Below are 10,125 nucleotides of genomic sequence, written 5' to 3' on the forward strand. Positions count from 1 at the left end.
AGCAAGGTGTGTGCAGACACCGGGAACATTTTATGACCAGCAGAGTCAAGTAGCAAACCTGGTTTTTCAAAGACCATGGAGAACTCTGTGTGTACAGCAGGGGTCTTCCTCAAATAGGATGGATGTGCCCTGGAGAAAACAGTTTACGTGCTGAGGTCTCTTTCACACACGTCCTGTTTGACATTAATCATGGATTGCAACACCAACTAGCTCAAATAATCTGCTTGGAATCACAGTTCTTGATGACTGCTGAGGCTATTCATCACTAATCAAGAGGATGTTATGAAACGTGAGTCAGACAGCCTCCAGCTCTTGGAAGTGAAACGCTATAAAGAGGGAGCTTTCCAGCTGGGACGTTGGAGCACAGGCGACAGGAGGCATCACTTGTCTTGCTCTGAGAAGGAAGACAAAGGCCGGCATGCCTGGCTTTGCTCTGCTGCTGCTGCTCCTCTTGGGTGCAGGGCGTCGTGGCCTCCTGGCATCTCCAGAAACACATCAGCAAGATGTGGAGGTGGTCCAGGTAAATCTGGCATTACACATGCAGGGAAAACGGGTTTCTCGTTGCCTTTCTCTACCATAGTAGCTGGTGTTTATTTAAGGGTGGGTTTCCTTCACAGAGAAATGCTTTTTGCCAGAACTGGAGCCCTCCCTCAAAATGTGCATAATCAAACATAGACTCCCCCTTTCTAGGTGGAGGTGAAAGGGATCCGAAGAAACAGGGTGCAAATCTCACTCTATAAAGCGAGACTTGCAACAGCATGCTAATCTCGCTCTAAGAATCTTGAGATGTAGTGTGACATTTAGACTTCTTTGTAATTAATCGTGGGAAGATTTTTGTTCTGAAATTGCATTTTTCTACCAAAGATCATAAAATTTAAGCAGAAGCTTTAAAAGTAGTTCTCTATTTTGGCTAAAACTTCATGCTGTCATTTTTTTTTTAAAGTGAGATGTTTCCCTTTCAGTGTTTTGATAATTTTGTCTTTTACCAGAAATACCTCGAAAACTACTACAATTTGAAGAATAAGGTGAGGCAGGTTGAAAAGCGGAGAGACAACGCCCCAGTGGTTGAAAAGCTGAAGCAAATGCAGGAGTTCTTTGGGCTGAAGGTGACGGGGAAACCGGACGCCGAAACACTGAAGGTGATGAGTCAGCCCAGATGTGGGGTGCCCGATGTGGCTCAGTTTGTCCTCACACAGGGAAACCCTCGTTGGGAGAAAACAGATCTGACCTACAGGTAACCAGACTGGGCACCAAAACGTGGCGCTATTTCCCATTACAGTGGTAAGGAATCAGATCCATTATGCCTCTAATTTCCTTCTAAGGATTGAAAATTACACGCCAGATTTGTCAAAAGCAGATGTGGACCACGCCATTGAGAAAGCCTTTCAGCTCTGGAGCAATGTCTCACCACTGACATTCACCAAGGTCTTTGAGGGTCAAGCTGATATAATGATATCCTTTGCCAGAGGAGGTAAGCAATTCCTAGAGCATGAAAAATATTCCCACCTTAAGTTCCCTCAGCCTATCCTTAAATCTCTTCAGTTTTTCAGCTTGAATTCCTTGTTGAAGAGCACTGTTAATTTTTTGGCATTAAGGAAGTAAATCACAACACATTTGATAAAGTGTTGGCTTCTTAACAAAGTTTGCCCACTGAGTTAGCCTAAATGAGGACCAAAGGAGCCCTCTGATGAATTCTGCTTCTTACAGATCATCGTGACAATTCTCCTTTTGATGGATCTGGGGGAAACCTTGCTCACGCTTTTCAACCTGGCCCAGGTATTGGAGGGGATGCTCACTTTGATGAAGACGAAAGGTGGACCAATGATTTCAGAGGTAAGTCAACTGATTTGGATTCTCTTGATTCACTCACCTCTTCTGTCTCATTGTAGTGTTGGTTGACCTAAGTGACAGAATGCTTTAATAGATAGAAGTAGGCACTTTTCTATTAGCACTCAAAAAATAAGTGGTACATTTAGAAAAGTATAAAATAGGGTTTTTTTCTGCTAGTATAGCATCTCATTGGTGACAAATGGACCACTCTACAATTTCTATTAAGAAAATGTTGAAAATTTTAATGTTTTACTTACGGACATCTAAATGGAATTTTCTTTACTAGAAAGATACGACAAAATTTAACAGTGATAATAAGTTTATGTGGAATTTAAAGGAGGGAAAGGCAGCATTAAAAATTTATCCATTTTGTAAATAAGAAAAATGCTAAATGTTAACAGAACTTTATTGTTCCTCTGTGACGTAACCAATCATTAATAAGTTTGACTTAGCTGTGCTAGGCTCCTAGTGAGTTTGTCTTAATTTTATCAGTGCAATCCCAGAGTTTAGGCTTGAATATATCTTTTCATTATTTAGAAATGCATACCTGCCTTCAGAAAAAAAGTTTTATATACAATTTATTTCAAAAAGTCACCAACAAAATTGGAGTATTAGTTCTTGGAGAGTTGTAGATTTTTTTCCTTAATTAAAAACTTCAGAACTGAGCGCATTTCAAATAATTGCAAATGGGTTTGTTAACTGTTCTAGATTACAACTTGTACCGTGTTGCTGCTCACGAGCTGGGCCACTCCCTGGGGCTCTCTCATTCCACTGATATTGGAGCTTTAATGTACCCCAACTACATCTACAGTGGCGACGTCCAGCTAGCTCAGGATGACATCGATGGCATCCAAGCCATATATGGTGAGTGAAAAGGAGATGTCATGAGAGGAAGCTGCCTTGTAGTTGTACCCATTTCAAATCAAGCAGCCATTTGCTGTGTCCTTTCAGAAGCGTTCACAACTTGTGCAGTTTTCCAACGCTAGGCAAAACTAATTCCTGGTCTCTTATTTTCTTTAGGACCTTCCAAAACTTCCAACCAGCCAGTGGGCCCCCAAACCCCCAAAGTGTGTGACAGTAAGCTCACCTTTGATGCTATCACTACAATTCGGGGAGAACTGATGTTCTTTAGAGACAGGTAAGATATTGGCTCCTCTTTGTATTCTGCATTCACTACTATGCAGTACAGCTGTGCTTCATGTGTTAGTCTCACATTCATTTACATTTTAATTACATTTGTAGAAACTGCATTTGTAAAACACAATGCACTTATAGCAACTTTGCTTTCCCATGTAGGTTAGGTCATTTGATTCTCAGTAAATACTGTTGAAATAGAAAATCAGTAGCTATAATCCTATTTTAAAGATCAGTAAAGTAAGGCAGAGAGAAGAGAGTCCCTTTTTGGGCACACAGCTCACTGGTGACACAGCAGTTATTGGTCTTCTGACCCCAATCCAGGGTTCTTCTCGATGTGCCTTCTGTATGACGAGGAGTGTATTGGTGCTTTCTTAAGAGAAATCAGTCCTTTTGCAGCACCACCATGCCAATGAGCCTTGGGCAACTACTCTTTAAGCCTTCCCTCTTCCATCCTCGAAATTATGGTCCTTCCAAAGTCTCTGCTTCCCCTTGTGGACTCAGAAAAGAGAAGGGAAGGAGCCATTGCTGGGAGAATCCTGAGTTCATGATGGAGATCCCCCTTCAGGCAGGTGTGGACATCACAACCTGGTGCTTCCCTCCTCAGAGGAGGATACTAGATCTCGCTCTACAGGGTGAGGCATCAAGGAGACTGTAGTCCTCTCACATGTAAGAAACAGGCCCACTCTCCACACTGCACTGGTTCCTAAAGGATAAGGCAAACTAGTAATACACTTGCTCATGTACAATCCAGTTCCCCAAAAAACAGCACAGAAAGTAGGGGAGGTCTGAAAGGCTCACTTCTCCTAGGCTGTCTTCTCTGCGTGTGGCTGGTGCTGCTTCACTACTTGGCGGTCTTATCTATTCCAGAATGGTTCCAAATGCTCTCCATCCTCATCTTTACTACTTGTCAGTTGAAAAGATAAGGCCAGATGTAAACAGCACAGGACATGGCTCAGTGTTGATAAAACATGGTCTTATATGACAGGATAGACCAATCAAAGCAAGCACTTGAGGGACCACACCAAGCAACCGGAAGCAATTCTATGACTCACAGGGACTGAAGGAAACTGAGATCATGTAAATGTCACCACATCAGGAGGACACAGAGGACAAGAGATAGTAACTGACTTACCCAAGTTCTCACAGCCATGAAGAGGCAGGTCTGGTCCTAGACATCGGGTTCTGACTGCCAGGGTCAGAATCTCCATTATGGATCCAGATCCACTGGGTCTGTGGAAATCTCTTCCATTAGCCCACATAACAATCTGTTCTGTGATGTCACCCTAGCCCTGTGAACTGTGGAATCAACTTTGTGAGCTAATCAAAGGATGACAAAGGGAGTGGCTTTTATACTCCTGAGTGAAGTAAAAAATTAACTTTTGCCTCTTACTAGCTGTGTGGCCTTAAACACCTCCCTTACTTTGGCTAACCTCAGTTTCTCATCCCTGAGATGGGAGTCATACTCTCTTGTAAGGTCTTTGTGATAAGGCCTGGTATAGATAAGGGGCCTGTTATGCTCTAAGTACAGCTGGCCCTCGTATTTGGGAGTTCTATACCTGCAGATTCAATTGCTCACAGATCCATGGATCTAACCAATATTTTTTTAGTTGCAACTGTATTGATTTTTCTTATCATTATTCCCTAACTGTTTGCATAGCATTCATATTTTACTGTGCATCATAAGTAATCTAAAGATGATTTAAGTATGGGAAGACATGCATAGATTGTATGAAAATGATACTTAAATTCACGTAAAAGACTTGAGCACCCGTGGATTTCGGTATCCACAAGGGGTGTTGGAACCATTCCTCTTCAGAGACGCAGGGACGACTATATTCACTAAATATGGGATATTCGTGTTGGGTTCCAGTGGATATTGTGCTTCAGGTGGCTCCTAATGGCTCACCAAAGCTTACTATTACATTTTGAAGAATTATGAACCACAGACATTATTAAAAATTAAATTATATAAACAATTAAATTATATTAAAACCAAAGATCATAAAATAAAAACTTATCCCTTTGTAATTATTTTACTATTTAAGTTCTTGAGGTCATTTATGTGTATTGTATTTGCATGGTGGAAATACCACACAATGGCACCCTTTTGTGACTCTAAAACGTTTCCATGGAAACAAACAATTGTTATAAACCAGAACTTTCCATGAGCCAGCTGTTTCTTTGAGGAGCCAAAGAAGGAGCTGGACGTCAGACAGAGATTGCTAGCGATTAGATTAAAACCTTGTTTTCATCTCTCTCCACACCAGGTTCTACATGCGTGCAAATTCCTTCTACCCAGAAGTTGAGCTCAATTTCATTTCTGTTTTCTGGCCAAGTCTGCCAAATGGACTTGAAGCTGCGTATGAATTTGCTGATAGAGATGAAGTCCGGTTTTTCAAAGGTAATGTTTCTGATTACTTTTCACTGTTTTCATGAGTTAATTTTTCATTCCCTTGTGTGGGGGGGTGGGGCTACATTCTGTCTACAAACTTTGGAAAATCTAACAGCCATCAACCAAATCAGTAGGAGTCCACTGTTTAATTTTAAGAAGGTTAATGACTGGAGATAGAACTTCTCAGGCCTGTTGAGTAATCTGGATTTATAAATGTGTCTACTGTGCAAATTACACATTACCCCTTCCTCATATTGCTGGTAGTTCTCAGAAACAAAATTGACAGATTTGGGCTAGTTCTACAGAGGATGAAACAAAAAGACTTTGGAATTTCCTAGACCCTATTTTAATATGAACTGTCCCCTTGAGAGAGGGACAGGCCATGACTAAGCAGCCAGATGGGGCACTGCTACTCTAATCTATCTTCAGGGCATGGTCCTCAGACCAGAGAGATCAGCATCACAGCAGTCTACAGAATCTCAGTCAGGTGTGGTGGTGTACACCTGTAATCCCAGCACTCAGGAGGCAGAGCAGAAGGGTGTGGAGGCAGAAGCCAGCCTGATCTACATAATGAGATCCTGGCTCAGAGAGAGAGAGAGAGAGAGAGAACAAAAGAAAATACTATTGAAGTAGAAAATAGTAACTATAATCCCATTTTATAGATCAGTAAAGTAAGGCTGAGAGAAGGAAAGAGAGTCTCTTGGAACATAGCGCTTACTGGTGACAGTTACTGGTCTTCTGATCCCAGTCCAGGGCTCTTTTCAGTTATGCCAATCTGCATAATGATGACTGTCAGTACTTTATTAGAAGTACCTCATCAACATGGGATACTTTTCCTAGTTGATGAGACTATGTCTCAAAAACAAACAAAAAATCCAAAAACAGAATCTCTAGTCCTGTCCCAGACCTTCTTTGACGGACTCTGAATTTTAACAAGTTTCCTAGCCCATTCATGTACACATTAAAGTACGAGAAGTCCTGAATTATTGTGAATCAAGTAGAACAAGCTTCTCCAATTTGACCAGAATCAAAATGAGCATAATGCCCCTGGTTTTGTGTCAAGCGTAAATATTTTTGCAAATATGTTTGGTATAAACTTCAAGACCCTTGATCCAGTCTCATACTTAAAGAATCGAATGTAGTTTGGAGGGGCAAAATGCTTTGAAGCAGGATTTAGTGCTTTTATAAAATGGGGACTAAGAAAGCATATTTGTGAACGAGAGAACCTTTGGCTTCAGGACAGCAGCTACTTTTCTGAGATGTCAGGCTTACCGAGCCTCGCAGTACAGAGTCTGAGCACAGCATAAACTCGCAGATTTGGAATTCTGGTCAGATGCTATGATTGAATTCAGGGTTGTAAGTCATTACATGCCAGGAGTCAGTACGGCGCTCGGCCCTTTTGGATGTTATTGGCTTGAACTCAGTTATCCCTGAGGCAGCATGACAGAACATCTGCCTTTGGAAAAAAAGCCCTAACTCAAAAAAAAAAACAAACAGGTCATTCTCAAGACTTGCTGTGGATTAGAATCACATAAGGAGCCTCAAAACCTACTTAATTGATCTGGGGCAGGAGCTCAACATCAGAATTCTCTTTAAAAATATCTCCCTAGAGGTTCCAGCCTGCAGCTAGGCCACGGCTCTAGCACGGCGAAACTAAGAACTTCGCTGGCAACGCAACTTCCCGTCTACTGGAGCCCCGGGCAGTAATTTTCACGGTGCTTTTGATTGGCAGGTAGTAAGTTCTGGGCTGTTCAGGGGCAGGACGTGCTGCGTGGATACCCCAAGGACATCTACAGCTCCTTTGGCTTCCCTAGAACAGTGAGGAATATCGATGCCGCCGTTTCTGACGAAGACACTGGGAAAACTTACTTCTTTGTTGCTAACAAGTACTGGAGGTAAAGTGAGCACACCACACACACACACGCACACACACACGCACTCACTCACACACATGCACACGCACTCACTCACATGCACTCACTCACACACGCACACACACATGCACACGCACTCACACACACGCACACACATGCGCACACACACATGCACTCACACACGCACACACATGCACACGCACTCACTCACGCACTCACGCACAACACTCACACACACGCACACACTCACACACATGCACACTCACACACACATGCACACTCACACATGCACTCACACACACACGCACTCACGCACACACGCACGCACTCACTCACACACATGCACACACTCACACACATGCACACGCACTCACTCACGCACTCACGCACAACACTCACACACACGCACACACTCACACACATGCACACTCACACACACATGCACACTCACACATGCACTCACACACACACACGCACTCACGCACACACGCACGCACTCACTCACACACATGCACACACACTCTCACACATGCACACTCACACACACGCTCACGCACACACTCACTCACACACATGCACACACGCACACTCACTCACACACACGTGCACACACGTGCACACACTCACACACATGCGCACACACACTCACGCACACACACACACACATAAGGAAACCTATCCTTTGTATGCAGATAGATTCAAGATGAGTTTAAAATTGCCTTGGCCAGCTGCCTTTCCTGTGAACAGCTACAGCCAGTCACCATCCATTCAGACCACTGGCCAATACTCATCACACAATGCCTGTGCTGGGAGTCCACACAGCATGCAGGGCTGAGTTTGGAAAAGATGTAAAAAGGTGGATGCTCATCTTCACAGAATTACTTTGGCCAAAAGGAACTTGTCTTTCATAGCATTTTACTTTATTAAGAAATGGTGTGGAACTTACTAGATAGCTGAAATTAAATGGTGGATTTAGAGGGAACTTACATGTCTTTTAGCCCACCCAACATTCCACCTTCCTCATCCAACTTCCTGTTTTATTATCACTAGAATTAAAAGTTCTCAAATCCACACTGGTGTGTTTTTCCTGCAATGATGTTCAGAAGTCTTCATGTTTAGCAGAAGGCTCTGACACTTCTTATCCCTTTTTGAACAGATATGATGAATATAAACGATCCATGGATAAAGGTTACCCCAAAATGATAGCACATGACTTTCCTGGGATTGGCAACAAAGTTGATGCTGTTTTCAAGAAAGATGGTAAGTAAATATAAAAGTATTTCTTCCCTTTTGCTACCATAGTAATTGCATCAGTTGCTATTTGAAACAGTAAATACCAAAAATGTTTGTGCTACACACAGGAAATCAATGTGAGTCAATGCCCTGTATAGCTATCCTTATCTCAACCAGCAAAACCCCTTGTTCCTTCCTATTATTGCTTATACTCTCTCTACAACAAAATTAGAGATAAGGGCAAAATAGTTTCTGCTGGGTATTGAGGGGGGGAGCGGGAGGGGGTGGAGTGGGTGGTAAGGGAGGGGGTGGGGGCAGGGGGGAGAAATGAACCAAGCCTTGTATGCACATATGAATAATAAAAGACAAATGAAAAAAAATAAAAAATAAAAAATAAAATGTTTGTGCTAGTGACTTAGTATGGCCAAGAATTAAAAAACTACTTGTATAACTTAACAAATGTCTCTTTCTTTATTTCTAGAATTCTTCTATTTCTTTCATGGAACAAGACAATACAAATTTGATCCTAAAACAAAGAGAATTCTGACTCTCCTGAAAGCTAATAGCTGGTTCAACTGCAGAAAAAATTGACAAACTGTTACAAAGTGAATGGAAAAAATGTATTTTATGAGCCCAAGGAAGGTGTTTTCCTGAAGAGTCATATATTTTTCAGTATTGTATTTTATTTAACTTCTAGAATTATAGACACACAAAACTAGTAATTCTAAACTTATTTATACCTGATTCTGCACATTTTTATAATTTGCAGTGTAGTGTTTTATATACTAATACAATTTAGTTCCACAAATGATGGCCATAGAATGTCAAGCTCATGGCGTGTGGATTCACATAGACCAGAGTTGCAAGAAGGGCCTTTCCACAGCGTAAGACTCTGGCATCATCCGGGAGACCAGCCTGTGAGAGAGAGTCAAGAGATTCCAACCTTCCCAAGAGGAAGCGCAACTCAAGAACACAAGAGCGGATGTGCAAGAACAACTCTTCATGCTCAAAATAAAGTGATAACTTAGTAGAACAAAGTCATCCTTGCCTCTACTGTTTTATGCGCTCCCTAGAACATTTATCTTATTGCTATTGCCTAATGATAGAGCTACACTTAACAGAGTCATTTTCAAATTTAAAATGGAAAGTAAGCACAATGCAAAACATTCATGTGGAAGATTAGTATATCTAAAAAATTTCAAATTTCTATGTTCTCGTAGAATGCATGTTACAAAGAGAGGAGAAAGAAATCTATACCCCTGTCCCAGACAAAAAACCCAAACCTGGTTTTAGGCAAAATAATTGAAGGCCTGATAGAGTTTTCCGAGGAGATGTCACTTCCTCTGCTGAGCATGTAGAAGGTTACATTTCCCCAAAATCCAACACTTCGCTGTTGCAGGGGGTGAAGGTGGTGGGCAGTGGGTTATCTAACTAGTCCTGGCCAGTAGGTTGTGTGAAGAAGTGACACCATCACTTGCAACATTTCTTTGCTGGTGCAAATGTCCCTGAGTCCATTCTGCTGTGGTGATTATAGAAGCACACCAGGAAAGGATTGTCATGAGATAGAAGAAGCTGGAATTATTAGGCTCCCACTTCAAACAGCTACTTCAAACATCAGTAGACTTTGGTCCAACAAGAAATAAGCCTTTATTGTGCTAA

General features: G+C 42.0%; 1 protein-coding gene across 1 annotated transcript; it reads left to right on the top strand.

The window, feature by feature from the left end:
• Nucleotides 1-256: 256 nt before the first annotated feature.
• On the top strand, nt 257-9,507 carry Mmp1 (matrix metallopeptidase 1). The gene is made up of 10 exons (XM_020168077.2): nt 257-520; nt 990-1,234; nt 1,323-1,471; nt 1,708-1,833; nt 2,539-2,694; nt 2,851-2,968; nt 5,235-5,368; nt 7,092-7,254; nt 8,390-8,493; nt 8,948-9,507. Exons 1-10 carry the CDS (start codon nt 419-421, stop codon nt 9,055-9,057), a joined length of 1,407 nt encoding a protein of 468 aa, XP_020023666.1. The 5' UTR covers nt 257-418; the 3' UTR covers nt 9,058-9,507.
• Nucleotides 9,508-10,125: the final 618 nt, after the last annotated feature.

The sequence above is a fragment of the Castor canadensis genome, chromosome 2, assembly GCF_047511655.1.
Source record: "Castor canadensis chromosome 2, mCasCan1.hap1v2, whole genome shotgun sequence".
Taxonomy (NCBI): Eukaryota; Metazoa; Chordata; class Mammalia; order Rodentia; family Castoridae; genus Castor; species Castor canadensis.